The sequence below is a fragment of the Mirounga angustirostris genome, unplaced genomic scaffold, assembly GCF_029215605.1.
Source record: "Mirounga angustirostris isolate CCGP_5_RB_7025 unplaced genomic scaffold, mMirAng1.0.hap1 SCAF_1, whole genome shotgun sequence".
Classification (NCBI taxonomy): Eukaryota; Metazoa; Chordata; class Mammalia; order Carnivora; family Phocidae; genus Mirounga; species Mirounga angustirostris.
The window spans coordinates 69934537-69957489 of record NW_026991709.1 but is presented as its reverse complement, the minus strand read 5'-3'; the positions used below and the strand labels follow the sequence as shown (position 1 = coordinate 69957489).

At 41.7% G+C, this 22953-nt stretch overlaps 1 protein-coding gene across 11 annotated transcripts in view; it reads right to left on the bottom strand.

Annotated features, from left to right (window-relative positions):
• The window catches only part of RUBCN (rubicon autophagy regulator), a 68545-nt gene that overhangs the window by 24932 nt on the left and 20660 nt on the right, over nucleotides 1-22953 (bottom strand). For 4 of the 11 annotated variants that reach the window (XM_064574481.1, XM_064574679.1, XM_064574518.1 and 1 more), the window contains exons 2-11: nucleotides 19373-19526; nucleotides 10193-10279; nucleotides 8671-8830; nucleotides 7943-8049; nucleotides 6549-6705; nucleotides 5375-5908; nucleotides 3991-4035; nucleotides 1828-1923; nucleotides 1008-1123; nucleotides 78-288 (exon numbers count right to left, since the gene is read on the bottom strand). In XM_064574481.1, coding sequence (XP_064430551.1) covers nucleotides 78-288; nucleotides 1008-1123; nucleotides 1828-1923; nucleotides 3991-4035; nucleotides 5375-5908; nucleotides 6549-6705; nucleotides 7943-8049; nucleotides 8671-8830; nucleotides 10193-10279; nucleotides 19373-19526 — 1667 coding nt within the window. Of the gene's footprint in view, nucleotides 1-77; nucleotides 289-1007; nucleotides 1124-1827; nucleotides 1924-3990; nucleotides 4036-5374; nucleotides 5909-6548; nucleotides 6706-7942; nucleotides 8050-8670; nucleotides 8831-10192; nucleotides 10280-12835; nucleotides 12950-19372; nucleotides 19527-22953 lie in introns of those variants that run through there. The other 7 variants (XM_064574547.1, XM_064574593.1, XM_064574777.1 and 4 more) reach the window with 5 other exon arrangements.

Below are 22953 nucleotides of genomic sequence, written 5' to 3'. Positions count from 1 at the left end.
AAGGAGGTACCCGAGGCACCAAGTCTTCTCCCGAAGCCCTGCAGAAGCGGAACTAAGGTGTTCGCAGCCCCACTCACTTCCGTGCTCAGCCTCCTGGTACCCAGGGAGCAGGTTCTTGGTGCGGATCTGCTGGCGACGCAGGCGGATCTTCTGCTTCAGTTCCTGGATCTCTCTATCGCTGTCTTCCTCCTCTTCTTCCTCCTCTTCTAGGCACTGGCTCATCATGTTGCACTTCATGAGCTCAATGGCAGCAATCAAGGACTCTGAGATGCTGAAGTGGGCGTTCTCCTGGGGGAAGGAGGGTACCAAAGAAGTTGACTCGCGAGGGGCTAGATGTGTTGAACCCCTCACTGATTGCCGGAAAGTAGAGCTACTAAGACATGCACTGCTTTCATTCAAAACACTCAGGGAAACGAACACTTCTGCTCTCAGAAAAGCTGATGGCCAAAAAAACTGTTCTACATCCTCTTTGCTCTCAAACCTGCCATGCCTGGTCTTCCTGTCCCACTTTCTACATAAAACTATGATAGAGAAGAAGTCCAGAATTTAATATCAGGGTCTTACCTGATACCTATAGGGATATACAGATACCCCTGTAGACAAAGCATTAAGGTAAATGTAAGCTCTAAATGCTACAGGGACATTATTTATTACATATCTGAGCCTTAGAACAAAGTATAGAAGTTGATTCTGGAAATAGCTTTTACCTAAGGTTCCAGGGTCAAGAAAACAATAATGATGTGGCTAAAAGGCAATATTTCCGTGCCCAAGGCAGCTTCTAACACAAAACCAGTAATATTTTGGACTCAGTGAGAAGATACTCCCTGAAAAGTTCTCTAGAGACTGAACTTGTTGAGCTTATCTTTACTCTGAACTTACTTTCACCCGTGGTCTTTGCTCATGTTCCTGCTGTGTACCCAAAACCTCTTTAGAACAAATGGCCCCACAGACCCTCAGGCCAGATGTCCCAACTCATGAGCTCTTCAGTAGCTGCTTAGATTCCTCACCTTTTCCAGGTCTGCACAGCTTCCAAAGTCTTGCTCAGACAGGTAGCTGATGAGGGACTGTCCTTCGGATGGTCTTCGGAACATGCCCTCCCCTGAGCACAGGTACTGACCGCCCTCTATGGGAAAACAGAATGTGGATGTGAAAAGCTCTGACTTGGAAAGGAAATCTGTAACAGACAATCTTCTTGAGAAGTCTGATGATTTTACCACTAGAGACACTCCCAAGTTCTCCCAGGTAACAGGTTGGAAAGAAGATGTCTACCTTCTAAAGGAATTTCTCTGAATCTCAGAATCCCTGAGTACTAAGCCTCTTGGTTAAAGAACAGGATAAATGAAGAGAGCCTAGAGACAATCCTTTCACCATCAAAATTTAAAGATGACATACTTGCCCTCCTACCCTACAAAAAAGGAAACAAAAAACCTGTGCTGAGAATCAGACAAGGGAACAAATAGCTTCCTCCTGTGGATGATTTCCATGTGTAGCTTATCTTCTGGTAATTCAGCCTCGACACTCAAAGGCTTCTTTTCAAGGTCCCTCTCACCCACTCAGAGAGCCATTCCATCTGGAGTGACAGACAGTCATGGTGATAACACCCACAGTGTAAGAGAGGGTGGCACCCCTAAGTCAGAAAGGAGCAAAAGAAATGGCGGGACTGTGTGATTTCTAGCATGGGGGCTGTAAATGATGAAAGGAAGGGTGAGACTGCACAGTGTGTACCCTCCATGGAGCCGACGTGAGCCAGACAGCTCAGAGCTTAGCAGGCACAAGGGGAGAGCAGAGGAAGGACACAGCTGCAGCCCTGGCCTTCCTAGTACTCACCATACTCCATGTACAGAGAGCTGGGTGTGCTGACTTCACTGCTTGGGCCAGAGTAGGGCAAGGGGCCTCTCAACTTCGACTTATCATTGCAGGATTCTAGTGTCAGTGACCACCAGGGAGTAAAAACACACATACGAGATGAGCAACACATACATTCCCAACTTTGGAGTTTCCACATTTAACTGCTCCCATTCCCAATGCCCTCCCAAGCAGGAGAGAGGTGGCACACCAACAGGGAACAGTCCAAGAATGCAGGAACACATGGAGGAAAGGAGATGGGGAGTCGGTATAGTCTGAGAGGAAAAGAGAAAACATGACCCAGAATGCAGCAACACAAAGGTGAAAAAGAATCAAATCAAAATGGGCTCATGAATTTAGTTCCTTTTTCTTCCATCTTCTTACCAAATGTTCTAAGAATATTGGCCAATTTCCATCCTCTTGACAAGAACCAATGTAGAAAACAGTCCTCACATGGTAAAACAAAGATAGGCACACTGAAACTTTTCTGATACCATGACACTGGGCTTTTAAACAATCTCAGAATGGTTACACTGAACCTGAAATGAACCTGAAATGTGTCATACCTACATATTTAACCTGCTTCTGAGTTAGGTGAAAAACAAAATAAAATCCAGCAATTTCCTTAAAAGAAGCATCAAGACAGTGCTCGAGAAGCCAAGGACGATGGCCCTATATCCAAAGGGCTCGGCCACAGGGCTCACACTCAGCCTTCCTGGAGATGGAAGGGAGAGGTTTCAAGAGAAGCCTGGCAAAGTAGGAAGTGGCTGGATAGAAGTTTTCAAGGAACAGTGAGAGTTAGGAGTAGAGAAACAGCAGCAGGCAGGGCTCGCAGGAAATGAGAAACTGATAATTCTCCAAAGGAAAACACAAAATTCCCAGTGCTACCGAAGGAAGAGCAGGCAGAAAAGCAGGCGGGTGCCTGGGAAATGAGCAGGATGCTCGAGAGTGGATGACTGAGCGGCATCCAACCCATATCCCCCACACATGGTGCCAGCTTGTCAGCCGCTCCTCTCATTAAAAAAAATGCTACTATGTGGTAAGAGATAACTTTGTGTTTTCCTTGGGTCTCCAAGATTTCTGCTGGTCCTGGCAGTGGGCTCTCCTCCTCACTACCGAACGACAGACAAACCAGCAGTCACCACGATGCCTTGGTAAGAAACTATGACTTGGAGGGGATCTTTGAGGTCCCCAGTCAAATTTAGCGCACAACACAAGCTCCAACACCAGCACCCTCTTCCTTTACAACACTAAAGGCCATCCACCCAGGTTTTGCTTCCTGAGCTAACTACCTCCTGATGCTGCCCATTCAAATGAACAGCTCTACTGCTTAGATTTCCTCGCACTCACTTGAGTCTTCTTACAATTTCTCATCTCCTGAAGAATAACAATGCTCTTCCAAACAGTGGTCCTGTCAACTTCCTCCTCTTTAACCTTCCCTTTTCCAAGCGAACATACTCAGTGGCTTGCCCAGGAGGCCACAGCATTCAGGCCTCCCTCCCCAGTCAGTCGTGCAGACACACTCTACTACTAATACCGCCATGAACCCAGAACCGAACACAACATTTCATTTGAACACCACCATGAAAACCAAAGAAACAGACTTAAGTCACTAGAAAAAGCCTGTGAATGACTGGAATGGGGGTGGGATGGGACTTATAGAGGAAGGAAGTTAGGCGAAAGAAAAAGGAAACGGGACTCTGGGAGAGGCAGAAAACATGCATTCACATCCGAGACCACAGAAAGGGGAAAAAAATACATTCTGGTGTTAATTCAAGGAAAATAAAGTAATCCATAGTAAGTACTCAGTTATTAAAAAAAAAAAAATTCTGCCACTGATTCATCATGATGCCTTAGACAAATAGTGGGCTTCGGTTTCACCTTTGGCCAAAACAGGATTGATAAATCTTGACTCTGCCTCCCAGAAGCTGTTGGGAGACTAAATGAGGCATTTGGAAGTCATGCGCAGAAAACACAGGATGCAAAATATCGGTGCCATTTTAGAGACAGGTCTAAGAATCGCAGCAGGATTAGCCAGCTTAGCCAGACTTGATTTGACACCAGAATGGAAAAGGAGGTTCTGAACTAAGCAAGATGGTCACAGAGAAGGAGGAGGCGGCAGACAGAAAGGACTGGCTCCCAAACCTGCAATGGGATCTTCAACTATAATGGTGATATTCCTGGGGCCTCCTGTACGTGGACAGACAGGTGCAGAGGAGAGTCCAAACAGAGGAAATGAGAATAGAGTGAGAAAAAGAGTGTCCTTTCATCTAGCAGAGGTGGGGACTTAACTCCCAGGAGGGAACCCCAGTGCTGAAGTACTCAACTACTAAACTGAGGTAGCTGACTCATACGAGAAGCTACACACGACCCCCTCTCCCTCAGACCCTTTTGCTTAGGTTTTCTCTGGCTCCCCTTTCCAACGCAGGTTACCGTGGTTTCTGGAATCCATGTGGATTCGAGAATGGGGGCAGGGAAGTTTTCCATGCTCAAAGACCAGTGGCCTGGACTACAGCAGACAGCAGGCCTGCAGCAGATGTGAAGTGAGGAGCTAACCCATGTACTCTTCACATCTAAGAAAGCTTGTGGGAAGACAGGCTTTGATTTGGAGATTTTTTTTTTCCTAGAGAGTTCCAATCAGGCAAACCACATCTTGAGTAGAAAACAGAAAAAAGTTTGTCACTCAGAAGTTTCAGATGAGGGCCTCAGCTCTCACCTTTCTAGAAATTAGAATGAGAAATCAATGGCAGCTCCAGTTGCTGAAGGAAATCACCTTCTTTTCTTTTTTTTTTTTTTTAATGTTTTATATTTTATTTCTGGGGCTTTCCTACCCAGAACTGGCTTTGAGTGCAGAGATCCATGTTATACTTGCTGTTATGGAGGTTCTCCTACAAACGAAACCCAACCAAAGCCTGCCAGACACTAACAACCCATGACAGAAGATGGCAGGGAGATGGCAAAAGCAATGAGCCCCACCTCTCCCATGCCGAGGATGCCCTCTACTAGCAGCTGGGGTTTGTGTGAGGAAGGGCTCAGTGGCCAGGGCCTCCTTACCGGGCTGCCTGGCAACCTGAAGTAGTGATGCAGCAGTCAGTCCCCCCTACTGGTTTCCTAGGTCACATCATCCCACACTCATATATCCTAGTTTTAATGAGGAAACCCCAATATCACTTTGCCTCTCTCATACTGGTATTACACCTGACCACACTTGTCAGGAATCACAGAAAGGGGAGGAATTCAATGGGGTTATTTTCAAAGCTCATGAGTATTTCCCCTCTGTCTGAGAGAAACATTAAAAACTCAAACTGTGACTAGTCACACTATCCTCTGATGATAAGGAACTGCTGAAAGAATCCAAGAAAACATTTACTATTTGGCAATGTATAAAGGAACAAACATAAATACTCTCAGAGAGATTTCTTGGGTATTCATATTACACTGTAAGCTTCCCTCTTTCTTCATAAGCAGGATACCCCGTCAGGTCATCAGAAAAGTAACTTGCTAAGCTGGGGCTGGTGACTGTCATTACCTGGGGCTCCTCTGGAGGCAATGTTGGTATCTGAATGGGAGCGAGTATGGCTCTTCTTTGTTCCACCGGTGGCAGTGAGGGTCTGCCCCTCCGAGAAGCTGGACCTGCGAAGGCCGCTGGACAGCTGGCCCTGCCCGCCTCCGTCCTGCTCGCCTCGGGGAGAAGCAGCAGAAGCCGGCTTCTGTGAGCCGCTGGAGGAGAACGAGTTGGAGGTGCTGCTCTCAGCTCTGCTGCCGTGGCTCTGACAGCTGGCGGGCCGGCCTTGGGGGTCCCGGCTGCCGATGGCCAAGTACTCGGGCCCCTCGCTGGCATCACTGGGGGAGTCATTCTGGCCGCTGACCCAGGATGCTGCTAGCAGGCTGGTCAGGGTGCTAGAGCTCATCTCATCTGGGGCTGAGGGGGGATCCCTGGCTAATGCCGAGACTGGAAGCAGGGGGGCTTGGAAGGCTTGATCCTGTGCTGGTGAGACGTGCTCTCTGCTCTCTTGGGGTTTTCGGGGAGGGCCAGAGAGTGAAAAGGAAGTAGATCTTCTTTCTAGGGTATAAAAAGAGGAGAAAAAGGTGAGCTGGAAATCTTTGGTACCTATGAAGGGCTTCTCTACAACTAACGACCAAACTCCCTATCATTACTGGGTGCCCGGGACACATGGTATCACCTCAGAAAAGGTACGCCATGTGAAGTAAGCAAAAATTGCTTAGAAGCAGGTAAGCCGGGTAAGGTAAGGTAAGAGCGTGGGCTCTTGACACAGTGGCTTCATCACTTACTAGTATACATTTCTCATCTGTAAAATGAGCAATAATAACAACACCTACTGCATAGGACTGTTCTGAGGATCAAATGAATACGTATAAATTGATTATAACAGAGCCTGGCACATGGCAGACGCTCAGTAAGTGTTAACTATTATTATTCAAATGTCTTCTTGGCAATATGGATTAGGAATCCAGGCCAATCTAAAAACATCTCTCTCTCCTCTCTCACTTCCATGAGTCTGCTGAATTTTCTTAGGCTAGTTACTAGACAATTTTTTAAGATGTCCATTATTAAGACATAAAATTTGACGAACTGCACCAACCCATGGCTCTATCTATACCCTCCCGTGTGCACCCACGAAGTCCCCTACTTTCCAGGGCTGGGCATACATGTCATGACTACCCCCTTCCTGTCCCCATACCTGAGCCGTGGTTAGGGACGGACTGGTGGAGGCTAGAGAAGGACCCGAAGTAGGAATGCTGAGCATAGCTGGTTGAAGGGGTGTATGTGGATCCAGGCAGAGCTGTCAGGCTCTGGCTCTTGGTTACCAGGAGCGGGCTCTCATGCTTTCTGGCAAACTACAAAACAAACGTGTCAGAGCTGAGGACAGAGGACCTCGGAGGAGGAACATTCAGCACTACAGAAATGCTAGGAGAAGAGGACCTTTGGCAGCAGGCTTGGAACCGCAGCCAGGACCCGTAGATACGGCATACAGCTCTACTGCTCTATTAGAGCATACAATTTTGAAACCTTGAAGTCCTGTCATACACCACAGCTTCTGAAACTGGAATCCTAGGTGGGACACCAGGAGCGCTTTATCATAGAGGTAGTACAACAACGTTCTTAAGACTGTGCACATAGTCAGAAATCAGATAGATCAGTATTCATATTCGGACCCTACCACTTACAAACTTGGAGCAAGTGACTTAGCTACTCTGTCCCTCAGCTGGCTACCTTTATAAAACAAGACTGATGTCTACCTTACAGAGCTGTGAGAATTAAATGAGATGAGGCAGGTATTGTGCCTAGCACCAAGCCTGGCACATAGAAAGTATTTAATAGGTGGTAACTAAGAATCAAAATTTAAAAACCAAGAGAGATAGGGGATCTCTCCTGAAAAGGAGTAGGGACTGTGATTCCATTCTAGCTGAGGAACTGATATTAGTGATGGGGTGAATGAATTGGAGGGTTAACAATAAGCAATATCAAGCAACTAAATTTTCTTTATACTTCAAGGACGAAATGATCCTGTGTCACACTAGGTCATACTAGGTATGGCACTGTAAATCTTACTCCTGATTCAAAATCATCCTCTTCCCCCCAGCTTGTCAAGCCTACCCTTAAGGAAGAGCTTACTCAGACTATGGATTTTAAAAAGGGATTTTAAAAAACAGACACCTCCCAGGGTACCTGGGTGCTCAGTCTTTACGCATCTGCCTTTGGCTCAGGTCATGATCCCAGGTCCTGAGATCGAGCCCAGCATCTGGCTCCCTGCTCAGCAGGAAGCCTGCTTCTCCCTGTCCCACTCCCTCTGCTTGTGTTCCCTCTCTCGCTGTGTCTCTCTCTGTCAAATAAATAAAATCTTAAAAAAAAAAAAATAGACACCTCCCTCCTTAAATAGACCTTAAGCTTAGACTTTTTCCTTCAATAGGTACTTAATGGTACCTCCCCTTCTTCTCCAAGTATTTTTTCTTTTTTAATGAAAGCCTTTCAGTTCACAACTGCCTAAACAAAGAAACAGTGAGCTACCGAGGGTTATATCATGGTGAGGTCCGGGGGCCCAGCACAGACACAGATCATTCCTTGCCCCCTTACCATAGACGCATCGATCTGAGCCAGGAGGCGGGGGTTGTTCTGTTCCACCGCTTCCAGGCACTGGAGCATGGCCGTGACGTGGGCGTTGCTTAGCAGGAAAGCAGTATCTGGGGAGAGAAATGCTACAGCTGCGATGGAGCCCAACAGGGGGATCTTTGGCTTCCCTACACAGCCTGGGAGAGGCTCAGGGAAGGAAAGAGACAAAAAGTGAAAATGACGTGAGGAGAATCACGCCACTGCAGAGAGAAGAGGAAGGAGGGACATGTAAGTATAGGAGAGGCTAGGTAATGCGCAGTATAAAAGAGAGGCCGTGACAAGAGGCTTCAAAGTCACAGAGTCCCAGATTTGAATCCTGGCTGGAGGTGACTTGGCCTCCTTGGGCTCTGCTTCCCCGACTGGAAAACAGGGGTATTAATACCCGGCTCTCAGGGCTGTTGGGAAGAGTATATGTGTAAACAGCACATAACAGTGACTGGCACATAAGAAACTCTTAGTAAACGGTGGTTATTCTTGTCGGTTTGTACCCATGGGATTAGGGGAAGACCTGAGCATCAAGTTGGACCGTGTTTTACTCATAAAGGAGAAGACTGGACGCATGCTTCGGATTAGAATCTCTATGGCACCGAGTGGAAGTCTGCGGCGCTGGGGTGAGAGTCTATAAAGGGAGAGTAAAGTGGAAGAGATGAAGAATTACATGCAACAATCCTGGCTAAGTGACCTCCACGTACCTGTGTAGAACTTTCTGATATACTGCCTGTCCCCGAGCAGGGGCCGGAGCTGGGCGGAGAGACAGTGGCACTGCAAGCTGTGCTGCAGCCACAGCCCGGCAACGGCATGCTCGCTCACGCCGTCGGCGCGGCTCTCGCCATTCTCGTGCAGGCTGATGAACTGCGAGGCAAGGAGGCATGGGTCAAAACACGCATCCTGGTAAAGACCGCAAGACTGGTGCCTAAGGACCCAAGAACTAAATGGAGACCGGAAGAGGAGGCGATCAGAGGGGTTTTTTCCTCCAGGTGGCATCTAGAGGTTACTGAGGAAGGAGAGGGGAAGGGGGTTTAGGGGCCCCGCTGCTGGCCTAGACCACTGGAGAAGAACGAAGCAGCTAAGACCTGATACGCAGCCCTAGGAGAGGACAACACTGACACCTTGGTCTCTTTATGTGCTGGCTCCAAAGAGACATCTAGCCTGCGGTACTGAGAGGAAGGATAAACTTGACCTCTTGGCTTCTCTCACAGAGTCCTCCATTTCGGTTGGTCTCCAGAAAACAATGCAACAAAAACCGGGGGGAAAGGATCTGGGAAGATGCCACCAAAGATTCTCCACCAAAGAGAAGCCATCTGAGCATCTCATTTTGGCTCTAGTCATAGCATTCTCTATTTGGAACCTCCTTCTACTTGGCTGTTTCTAAAAGCAAGGTCTCATAGGCAGCTTCTAAGAAGAAACAACTACAGCAATATAGTTTAGAAAAGGAAGTTAGTTGGAGGTGAAGGGGAGTGGTGGTAAGAAAAATTATGAGAGAAGGACAAAGAGTCTATGTAAGAAAACCACTGGGCTCTGGATTTTTCTCACAAAAAAGGCCAGCCTGACACCTTATGATTTGGTTTCCTGATCATTTAAAAACAAATTACTTTTCCTGACATCATTTCAGCAATGAACCTGGCAGTGGGTGGGATGTACATGAAACAAAACTAGCTAGATATTGACAAGTATTGAAGACAGGTGATAGATATTTCAGGGTTCATTACACTATTCTCTTTAATTTTGTATATATTTGAAATCTTCCATAATGAAGAGTTAAATAAATAGATACATACATTTGGCAGTGACCGATCTGGAACTAGCTGTGTAACTTTGGCCAAGTCACTAACCTCCATGAGCTGTTTCCCTGACTGGAAATCAGAGGTACTATATTGAACTAATAAGCATCCAGTCCTACTTCTCCAACCACTTCAGGGAACCTCTTGACATTTTCCCAGGATTTTGAACAGCTTCATTCTGGTCCTAATATGCAGATCTTCTGAAAATAACAAAACTTTTTCACCCCTTCCCCAGAGGATAGAAAGTAGCCTGGAGCAATGGGTTTAACACGGTTTATTTTTAAAAGCAAATAATCCTCCCCTCCAAATTAGTCCTACAGGAATAATTTCCTCAGTTAATAGGAAACTTGACACACACCATCCTTCTAGCCTAGGAGACTCTTCAGACAGAACATCAAACAACAAAGCCTTGTGGTTACTTTTCCCTTCTTACCTTCTCCACATGAAGGGCTGAGTGGGGACTGAGCCAGCGGATGTCCTTCACAAACTGCCAGTAATCAGTCTGGCGGTAACACACCTGCTGTGGGAACACATAAGGTGAAGAAATCACTACCACTTTAGACCAAATCTAGTTCTGGTGTTGACATTCAAAGAGAGGAGGAAAAAAAGGCTAACCTTCCCTACCTCGACAAAGGTTCTCAGCAGCAATCAAAAGGACATATACACATGTTCACCCTTTTTAAGGATAATTGTTAAAAAATGGTTTCAGTTGTTCTTTTGAGCAGGTAATGCATGCATATGACATAGAAGGTTACACAATGAAAATAATCTGATTTCTCCCTCATCTCTCCACCATTCAGCCCCAAAAGGTAAATCTTAAAACTGGTGAAGAGTTTAAGTTACTTGTTAAAAATCAGAGATGTATGTCTTCAGTTCTTACTGCAAAATCAAGTAAGGAAAGACCTGCTTTTCCCCGTGCTACCCAGGTCAGGAAAGGGCTGTATTTAGAGTCAAAGAAATGATCAGTTCTAGATAAAATAGTCTCACACTGGAAAAGGCCTGAACTGGAGAAGGCAAATGTTTATACTAGGAAAATCTAATTCTTATTTTTTGAGAATCCTTTCTGAGATTACTGGGCACGGATTAAAACTGAAATCTAAGTAATTTAGAAGTACAGACGTAGCACAAGCATTAAGAGACAGACTAACCAACAGAACAAAATAAACAGCCTAGAAGGAGTCCTTAAATCAGAACTTAATATATGGCCCAAAAAGCACCTCAAATGTCAATGGGTTTCTCACCTAGACTGGTAAGGTAGAAGTGAGAATTAGAAGTGTCAGCTGTACGGGCTTTTTTGCCAACTGGAGTCATGAAGACCTTTAAGATCTTGGCAGCAGTGTGGCAGTGTTTCTGATCTCTGTTCTGTGGCTTAGTAGACACTGAGTGGCCAGGGATGGGCAGCAGTGGAATATCAACTCCAACATGTCTCCTTTGTGAATAGGAGTGAATAGGATCTATGTGAATAGGATCCAAACTTGGTTTCCTTTCTTTAGGCAAAATTCTAGGCTAACTCAGAAATCAAATTAGGGACATCACTATAGATATCACGGACATTACAGAGGAATACTATAAACAACTCTATGCTCACTAGTGTGACAACCTAGGTGAAATAGACCAATTCCTTGAAAGATACGATCTGCCAAATAGTACCAGGAAGAAATAGATAATCTGAGTAGGCCTATACCTCTTAAGAAAAATGGAATCAACAATTAATAACTTTCCAAAACCAAAAGCACCAGGCCTAGATGGGTTCACTGGTGAATTCTACTAAACATTTATTTATACCAATTCCCTATAATGCCTTTAAGAAAACAGAAGCAGAGGAAAATACTTCCCCAAATCATTCTATGAGGCCAGCATTATCCTAACACCAAGACCAGAAAAAAACATCACAAGAAAACTATGGACCAATATCTCTCATGAACATAGATGCAAAAATCCTCAACAAAATATTAGCAAATCAAATCCAACATTGTATAGAAATAATTGTACACCATAACCAAGCAGGATTTACACCAAGTATACAAGGCTGGTTCAACATTCCAAAATCAACACATCAAATCACATCAATGGAATGTGATGGAATTCGTCACATCAACAGCCAAATAAGAAAAAAAAAATCACATGATCATATCAATAGATGCAGAAAAAGCATCTGACAAAACTCAACACCCATTCATAATAAAAACTCTCAGTAAACTAGGAATAGAGGGGAACTTCTTCAAATTGATAAAGAACATCTACAAAAACCTACAGCTATCATCATACTTAATGGTAAGAAGCTCAAAGCTTTCCCACTAAGATCGGGAACAAAGCAAAGATGTCTCCTCTTCCTACAACTTTTTAACATCTTACTGGAAGCCCTAGCTAATGCAATAAGGAGAAAAAAAAAAGAGAAAAGAAAAGGCATACAGATTGGGAAGGAAGAAATAAAACCGCTTTTGTTCACAGAGGACATACTCATCTAAGTAGAAAATTCTTAAAAATCAACAAAAAAGTTCCTGGAACTAGTAAGTGATTATAGCAAGGTCATAGGATTCAAGGTTAATTTGAAAAACGAACCACTTTCCTATATATTAGCAATGAGCAAGTGGAATTTGAAAATAAAAACTCCCAAAAATGAAATACTTAGATATAAACCTAATACAAATATGTACAAGATCTACATGAGGAAAACTATAAAACACTGATGAAAGATAGCAAAGAACCAAATAAATACAGAGATAATCCATATTCATGGATAGGAAGACTCAATATTGTCAAATGTCAGTTCTTCCCAACTTGATCTATAGATTCAATACAATCCAATCAAAATCCTAGCAAGTTATTTTTTGGATATCAATAAATTCATTGTTAGGTTTATATGGAGAAGCAAAAGACCCAGAATAGCTAAAACAATATTGAAAGACAAGAGCAAAGTTTCTCTTCAAAAACGACTGACACTATCTGACTTGAAGACTTACTATAAAGGCACAGTAATCAAGGCAATGTAGTATTGGGGAATAAATAGACAAAGAGAGCAGTGAAACAGAATAGAGAGCTCAGAAACAGACACACATAAATAAAATCAACTAACCTTTGACAAGGGAGCAAAGGCAACACAATGGAGCAATTACAGTCTTTTCAACATGGTGCTGAAACACTGGACATCCACATGCAAAAAAAATGAATCTAGACACAGACCTTACACCTGTCACAAAAATTAAGTCAAAATGAGTCATAGACGTAAATGTAAAATGCAAAACTATAAATCTTCTAGAAGATAACATAGGAAGAAACTTAGATGACCTTGGGTATGGTGATGACTTTTCTGATACAAGACCAAAAGCATGATCCATGAAACAAAGAACTTGTAAGCTAGACTTCACTAAAATTAAACACTTCTGCTCTGTGACCAACAATGTCAAGAGAAAGAAAAGACAAACCACAAACTGGGAGAAAATATTTGCACAAGCCACATATGATAAAGGAATGTTATCCAAAATATATGAAGATGCAAATTAAAACAACACAGTACCACTATATACTTACATTAGAACGGCCAAAATACAAAACAATACCAACATTAAATGCCGATGAGGATGTGGAGCAAAAGGAACTCTCATTCATTGCTCGTGACAACGCAAAATGGTATAGCTACTTTGGAAGACAGTTTGGCAGTTTCTTACAAAACTAAATATACTTTTACCATAGGATCCAGCAATTACATTCCTTGGTATTTAACCAAAGGAGCTGAAAATTTACGCCCACACAGAAACTTCTATAAAAACTTGATGTCAAACTATGTAGAGGCAAGACAACTTTCAAAGTTAGAAGGAAAAAAAAAACTAAAAATGTAGGTTTTATACTAATATTACTGGATCTTTAACCTGCTAGTCCAGTATAAGGAAATTAAAACTGGAAGTCCTGTATCATGTATTATGGGTGCAATTTATTCAAGAAAGATGCTATGAAACTCCATCAGTGGATCCATACTCCCAGAAAAGGTTTTGGCCCTATATCCAAAGACTGTTGAATAAATGTAATTTTAGATGTTTTAAAATAAAATAAAATGTTTGAATGACTCCTTAATTGCTCTCATTTGATCAGAAAATGATTCAGATCACGTTGTATAAGAAGGTTTTCCTGTCCTTATCCAAAAAATGATGAAGCAGTTAAGGACTAAATAAAATGACAAATGTTTGAATGTTAGGGGAAAAAAATCAACAACAAAAGATGCATACAGGGTGCCTGGGTGGCTCAGTCGTTAAGTGTCTGCCTTCGGCTCAGGTCATGATCCCAGGGTCCTGGGATCAAGTCCCACGTCGGGCTCCCTCCTCGGGGGGAAGCCTGCTTCTCCCTCTCCCACTCCCGCTGCTTGTGTTCCTGCTCTTGCTATCTCTGTCTCTGTCAAATAAATAAATAAAATCTTAAAATAAAAAAAAAGATGCTGTACAAGTGAGGGGCTATTTCTACCATAATGAAAAGCTACAATAATTAAAACTGAGCAGAGATGACACAAAATAGACAACAACAGACCATAATAAAAAACCAGAAATAGATCTGTGTGCCAAGGGAATTAAGTAACTTCAAAATAAATTACAGATGAAATGGTTTAAGTGTAAAAAATAAAGCCATTAATAGAAGAAACCAGGGAGAAACATTTGTAATAACCGTACAGTGGGGAAGCCCTTTCAGAGCATCATACAGAGCCCAGAAGCCCTGAAAGAAACAATCAGTTTGACTTACTAAAAATCAGAGGGGCGCCTGGGTGGCTCAGTCGGTTAAGCGCCCAACTCTTGATTACGGCTCAGGTCATGATCTCAGGATTGTGAGATCAATCCCCATGTGGGTATGCTCAGTAGGGAGTCGGCCTGAGATTCTCTCTCTCCCTCTGCACTCTGCACCTCCCCACCACAAGTGTATGTGTGTGCTCTCTCTCAAAATAAATAAAAGGTTCTCTCTCCCTCTCCCTTTGCCCCCCCATCAGATATTTCTACATATAAAAGCCACCATATGAAATGGCAAAAGACAAACCAGGAGAAAATATTTGCAATTCACATTACAAAGGATTAATTCCATTAATAAAAAACTCTTACAAATCCATAGGAAAAGACTAACAATCCAATGGGGGAAAATAGGAAAAAGTTCATAGAAAATAAGGCTCTCATAAACATCTTTCATAATAAGAGAAATGTAAATTTTTACCTATCATATTGGTGATAGTTACAGTTTAGTAACACCCCATACTGGCATGGGTTTGGAGAAGCAAATACTCTTATACATTGTTGGTGAGGATGTAAACAGACATAACTTCCTGGAGGGCAATTTAGCAGTACCTATCCAAATTGAAATGCACATACCCTTTAGCCTAAAAATTCTACTTCTAGGAATATCCTATGGTAAAGGGCAAAATGACACAAGGCTTATTCACCTTAGCACTGTTGCTAACTGTAAACGACTGGAAGTAATCTAAAAGTCCATTACCAGGGGACTGGTTACATAAATTATGGTACATACAATGGAATATTATAAAATGACAGCTGTAAAAAAGAAAAGTACTTTATGTAATGATTTGGAATGAATCACAAGACATATCAAGTGAAAAAACCAAGGTGCAGAGTAGTAATTATAGCATGCTTTTATTTGTATGGAAAATCAAGAAGTATAGCAAAGAAAAGTATTCATAAAATCTTTTATAAACATAAAAATTCTTTGGAAAGAAACTGGTAAACAGCAGTTACCTACAGGACTGGAAGGAAACAAGATATTTCACTGAATATAGTTATATGCTTTTTTTAACCATATAAATGTACTGTTTATTTAAAAAACTAAATATATAAAATGTATTACTTTAAAAAATTAAATATTTTAAAGCAAGTTACACAATGATATGTACAGTACAATCTTAATATTTTAAAAAGCGCATAAATGCAGAGAAAAAAAGTAAGATCTACCCAAATGTTAAAGAGTAATAATACTTGGTGTTGACTTGAGGGTGATATTTACTTTCTTCAAATTCTTTTTCAGTATTTTCCAAATTTTCAACAAATAAAAATATATAACATATATTCAGAAAAAAAAAATACACAGAGGTCTTTTGTGTTGTTATTGTTATTTTTTAAATCGGGCCACCTATATTGCCAAGAAGAAGTTTCTTCTTGGTGGTGGAAAAGAGGAGAATCTTTTTATTTCTCCTATTCAGCTGAGGAATCTTAGGGACTGAGTGTCTCCACATTTCTAAGCAGTAGAAAAGAAAAGATCAAATATGCCTTGCCTTATGGGAAAACTAAAAGGTAGCCCCGATGCAGGCTGTCAGGGAAAATGAGATCTCTCTAAAAATATGGTCATGATGTTATAGCTTTCATAAGGCCCTGAGTGCTTTAAAAAAATAAAGTTCACATTCCATAACACATCCTCATGAAAGCACAGAATAGATACGACCAGCGTGAATCACTGTATCCCTTCCCCCTCTCCAAGGGCACAACACCCAGAATAGCTTCCTGATGACGCAGCAGCCAGAAGCCTTTGAAAGCCTTAATCTTTAGGGAGGAAATGAAAGGGAAAAATAAGTCCTTGACACAGACATTAATTGTTAGATCTTCACAAGGCAGAACAGAGCAGCAGTGAAACTGGTATGGATCTTCTGGTTATGATTCTTTCCATTATAGCCTGTAGTTGAAAAGTGTGTGTATGACAGATTTGCCTGGTTTACTCTGTTTTCACTTATGAACACTACCGCTATTTTGCAGATGACCATATACTTTAATATTTTTCATTCTGATAATGACATGCTTTCACAGATACCATTCATTAATAATTCTAACGAGATACATTAATATTGTTTTGCCTTTACCAAACAACCTTCATTTGGAATCCCACTGACTTTACTATTTCATTATGACATTTTCTCTTTCTGGCACAGATGGGAAAACTGCCTTGTAATATGGTGAAGTGATTACTCTAGATGACAATGTAAAATTAGTAACAGAGCCAAGAAAAGAACCTTTTTGGTATCAAGATGCAAGTGCTTAACCACTAAAATGGTAGTGACACTAATCTAGTAGTTATTTTGGTCATCAGCCTGGGAAACTTGTATTGAGTTTTTGTACAACATGTGGCATGATTCCCAAGTTTCTGGCTTGGGAGACTGAGTGGCTGGCAATGCCACAAATTAGTGTTAAAAATAGGAGGAAGGGCAATCTCATGAGGAAAATAAGTTTGTTTTGGGTCATTTTGTGCTTGGCCTGTACGACAGACAGCTATATGATAATGTATAGCAGACAGCTAGTCTTATGGATCTGGAGTTCAGCAGAGGTGTCTGAACTGGGGGTCTTCAGTACATGGGTGATAGTTAAAACAATGCGAGTAGGTGAGGCTGTTTCAGGAAAATGTACAAAGTAAGAAGAGATAAGGACATAGGACAGAATCCCACTAAATGCTAAAATCCAAAAAGAAGAGATTCCAGGGAAAGAAACTAAGAAGGAATGGTCACAGAGGGAGGAGAACTCTATGACATTAGAAGGTAATAATGCCGGGGCGCCTGGGTGGCTCAATCGTTAAGCGTCTGCCTTCGGCTCAGGTCATGATCCCAGGGTCCTGGGATAGAGCCCTGCATCGGGCTCCCTGCTCAGCAGGAAACCTGCTTCTCCCTCTCCTACTCCCCCTGCTTGTGTTCCCTCTCTCGCTGTCTCTCTCTGTCAAATAAATAAATAAAACCTTTAAAAAAAAAAAAAAGGAAGATAATAACACCGTACATGTAAGTCAAGGTGTGATGATGGTCAACAGTGAAGAACATATGACAGTGTTCAAAGAAGAAGAAATGTTCATGGATCTGGTAACATGGACATGATTTTACTTAAATTTCAGTAGCAAGATCACCAGTGGTATGGGCAAAAACCAGATTGCAGTGGGTTGACTTATTTGTTCTATAAATTCCAGTCTTCGTAACTATTTTTTTTCCATAGGACTACATGTAACTTGAAACTTTAAAAAATGAAAGAAACAATTATTATTTCCTATGTGCCACCAACTGCATAGGCAAATTTGTGTGCTATTTCATTTCATCTGTCCATCAAACATTACGATATAAATAACATTATCTTCATTTGTATAGATGAGAAAAACAAGCCTCAAAAAAATTAATATTGCCTAAGAGTTAAGATCAACTGTCAACTTATGTTTTTTAAAGCTTTTCATGTATATCATCTCATTTAATTCTCACAATAATCCTATGAGGTAGGTACCAGGGTTATCTCATTTTACAAATGAGTAAACAGGCATAAAGCGGTAACTTACCCAATACTACCCAGTGCTGAAGCTGGGATTAAAATATGAACAGTTCAACTCAGACGTCTATAACGGTAACTAGTACTCCATTTTTTTTTTCCCCCAAGCACCTGAGCAGTGAGTCTAGATTTCAATCTAGGTTCTACCTGGTTCCAAAGACTTTTATCAGTGTACCACACAATGCTGCCTCCAAATTCCCAGAATGGTGTTTGAATAACAATAACCATTAAGAAACTCTCCGAGAGAGCCTCAATTTCAGAACTTATTCTGAATAAAGAAAATCTAACCTAAGCCAACTTCTCCATTGAATTCTGAAAATATCTAACAGGAACATTAGTTTGAAGATACTGTTCAGAAGTAATATACACATATTTTCAGAAGGGAGGGTAGCATATTAAATCCTATCAACTGTGAATACCTTAATGCCAATTATTTGATTAGCTCTTTTTCAATGTGACTGCTAGTCTAGTTGAGAATAAGTTCTGATTAAAAAATTCTAGAGAAGCTTGGCTCAAGAGAGAGAGTTCCAGGGAAGAATACTAGACCCTGACATGGGATGAGCATGAGTGTTTGGGAACACATGATTATGCACATATTTGTGAGGTCTGATTTTTTAAAGTAGGAGGATACCAGAGCCAATGACTCACTTGACAATTTTATCCAGATCTGAACCTTATTTAAAACACTGCAAATGGAGTAATTGCCAAAGATGAAGCAAAAACCATTAAGTATTATTACATTTCACTCCTTATCAATACTCAAAGTTTATTAGAGTGAGGATATTACAGAAAAGAAACTCAGTATTAATAAAGTTTATATTTTAAAAAATTAAGCTGGGGCGCCTGGGTGGCTCAGTTGGTTGAGCGACTGCCTTCGGCTCAGGTCATGATCCTGGAGTCCCTGGATCGAGTCCTGCATCGGGCTCCCTGCTCGGCAGGGAGCCTGCTTCTGCCTCTGACCCTCCCCCCTCTCATGTGCTCTCTCTCTCATTCTCTCTGTCTCAAATAAATAAATAAAATCTTAAAAAAAAAAAAAATTAAGCTGTAACTAAAACTATCATTCCCAAGAATCAACCAGTTATCTACAAAATGATGCTGAGGATATTCTAAAAATGACAATATTCTGTAAATACTTCTCAGATGTGCCCTAAGGTGCTCCTAAGAGAAAAATCCTAGTGATTCATCATCATTATCCTTATTGTCCTCCTCCTCCTCATATTACAGTTCTACCCTCAAGGGCTCACAAACTAGTGGCCTTCATGTTCTCCCTGCCAACAACTTAATGCAACTGTTTCTTTCCAACAAGTGGTACAGTTAATCTGGCAAAAAAGAAGAGGTTTACATACCTGGTCGTGGATGAGCCCATGATAGAGGATGCTCTGCATGTCCCTGCAAAGCCGTTCCAGGCCACCATACTTGGACCAGACGTTGGGACTGTTGGCTGACACCAGACCCTCCACAGTAGTCTTCAAATTACCCAGCAGCTGCCAGTGCTCCCTCCTGCAAGGGCATCAATTATACCAATGGTTAGTTAACTTTGTTGTACCGTGCAGCGGAAGCGTGCTGGGCCCATAACTTTGTTGTACCTGATCCTAATCATGTCAAAGAAAGTCTAAGCCAAGAAGCCTCCTGCCCTACATCTTAACATTTTCTCCCCTATTAATTTTTTACTTGGGCATAAAACCCAATTCTGAAAGAATTTAAGTTGTAAAGAACACTAAGATTTAAAAACAAAAACAAAAACAAATGAAAACCCTCACTCTTAATGTGGCATATTATGCATTGTAAGGTGATCTTCATCTATTATCTCATTTAATTCTCACCTAAGTAACCTATAACCCTGTGTTTCTAGGAGTGTGACCCATCAAGATCCATTTCTGGAAATGATAGTACATGAGCAACATATAAAGAGATGAGGGCATTTACCCAAAACCAGAAATCTTTTTCCAAACGAAAAAGCCAAAAATGAATTTTCACTATATTTCCACGCACTGAGTACCCATACCTATATGCAAATATTATGGTTAAGAATACAAATTACCCATGACTTCCCCCCATAGTTTTTTAAGCTAAAATTAAGACAAAAATGCTCTGTTTGCACTGAGCCACTTTGGGACATGCCCCCCAAAATCAATCAACTTTTGGCTTATTCTTCTGAACCATGTGAAGTACTGAGAGGAAAAGTCTGAAAATTGTTATACTGCACACTTTAACTTGCCCTTCCATTTCTTATTATAATACTACTCTTTATACTTTTCAAGGACAGTCATGGGACTAATTTTTTTCAGGGAAATTTCACCATACTATTTTATATCATTTAAATACCTATAGGGGTAGTGCACTGAATTGGAATCCTTTCTATTAGTATTCAAAACTAACTTACTTGTACATTTTTTGAGTCATTTTTAAAAGTGGATGAATAAAGACAAATAAAATAAAATGAATGAAGCTAGGTCCAGTATAGGAGTGTCATCTAAAAAGAGAAAGCCAGATGAATCTCAATCTGGTCTTCTGCTTTCAAGACCTTAAGACCAAGAATTTATTCAAACTGGGAGACAACAGGCTTTCTTAACCTTACACCGTTCAACATTCAAGTCACCAAACTCAGTTGTTCCATTTCTTTCTTCCCAAATTTATTGATATAATTAACATATTATATTACTTTAAGGTATATAACACAATGATTTGATATACATATATATTGTAAAATGATTACCACAATAAAATTAGTTAGCATTTATCACCTAGCATAGTTAACAAATTTTTTTCTTGTGATGAGAACATTTAGATCTACTCTCTTAGCAACTTTCAAATATACAATACAGGAGAGGGAGGAGAAAGACGGCAGAGGAGTAGGAGACCTAAATTTCATCTGGTCCCAGGAATTCAGCTAGTTATCAAACCATTCTGAATACCTACAAACTCAACAGGAGATCAAAGAAAAGATTAGCAGCAATTCTATGAATAGAAAAGCGACCATTTTCTGAAAGGTAGGACATGTGGAGAAGTGAATCCAAGGCGATATTCGGGAAGATAGATGGTCGGGGGGGAGGGAGCCTCCATCAGCCGATACCGGCAAGCGATAGAGCCACGGAGCACAAAATCGGAACCTTTAGAAGTCAGCTCCGCTGAGGGACGCCGCTCCAGTGGCTAAGCAGGGGGTGGAATCCTCACTGGGAAAGTGCGGTCTCAGGACCCCCGGGGTCACAGAAAAACCGGGGGTGCCTGAGTGCGGCAGAGCTCCCAGGTATCAGAGCGGGGAAGCCGGCTGCAGAGACAGAGCCAAGGAGTGGGCTCTCAGCTCGGGGTTGCCATAAACCGTGATCTGTGGCACAGTCGGGCCACTGCTCTTCCAGCAGGGACCCAAAAAGCAGAAGATCCGGGTAGACTCCCCCTCCTCCCCTGGGAGGAGCAGCGCGGGAGCACACCGCAGGGACCTGCTGGGTTTGGAGACTCCACATGGGGTCATGTGCCAGAGATAAAAATGCTTGGTCACAGGCTGGGTGAGCACAGAGTGTGGCCGGGACAGGGAGACAGGAGAGCTTGACTGCTTTTCTCTGGGGGCTCACTGAGGAGTGGGGCCCCGAGTTCTCCGCTTGGGAGTTCTCAGCTTGGGAGTCCGCCATATTCACTCTTGTCCTCCAAAGCTCTACGGAAAGTTTGCAGGGAACAAAAGATACCCAAGAGCAAACCCAAGCAGATTACTTAGCCCCACTCCAGCAAGGGCGGGGCAATTCCGCCACCGGCAGACATTTGCAAACCCCTGCAACAGGCCCCTCCCCCAGAAGATCAGCAAGAATAGCCAGCCAAGACCAAGTTTACCAATCAATGAGAATGGCAGAACTCTAGCACTACAGGAATACAGCTCACAGAATTCATGGTTTTTTCCCCATGATTCTTTAGTTTTTCAAAGTTAATTTTTTTAATTTTCTTTTTTTTCTTTTTCTATTTTTTTTGAATTTTTCTTTTTCCCTTTCTCAACGAACATCTTATCAATCCCTTTTTTAAAAATCTTTTTTATTTTTCATTTTTAGAGTCATATTCTATCCCTTCATTGTAGTTAACCTTACTTTTGTATATATATAAGTTGTTCTCTCTTTAAAATTTTGGGCTACAGTTTCTTCTAACAGACCAAAATATACCCTAAATCTCTAGTGTATGGCTTTGTTATAGTCTCCTGTCTGATCACATTCTCTCCTCCCCTTTTTTTTTTTCAAATTTCTCTTCTTTCTTTTTTCAGCCAACTTCTTATCTTATCAATTTCTTTTATAAAATCTTTTATAATTTTCATCTTTACAGTCATATTCCTTCCCTTCATCATATTTACCCTTATTGTTATACATATATAAGTTTTTCTTTCATTAAAATTTTGGGAGGCAGTTTCTTATAACAGACCAAAATACGCCCAAAATCTAGTATGTGGCACTGATCTATTCATCATTATTTGATCATATCCTTTTTTTCTTTTTCTTTTCTTTTTTCTTTCTTTCCCTTTCTTTCCCCCGGTTTCGGGTCTCTTCTGATTTGTTTAGTGTATATTTTTCTGGGGTCACTGTTACCCTGTTAGCATTTGTTCTCTCATTCATCTTTTCTCCTCTGGACAAAATGACAAGACGGAAAAACTCACCTCAAAAAAAAGAACAAGAGGCAGTACCAACTGCCAGGGACTTAATCAATATGGACATTCATAAGATGTCAGAACTAGAGTTCAGAATGACGATTATAAAGATACTAGCTGGGCTTGAAAAAAGCATGGAAGATACTTGAGAAACCCTTTCTGGAGAAATAAAAGAACTAAAATCTAACCACGTCTAAATCAAAAAGGCTATTAATGAAGTGCAATAAAAAATGGAGGCTCTAACTGCTAGGATAAATGAGGCAGAAGAGAGAATTAGTGATATAGAAGACCAAATGATGGAGAATAAAG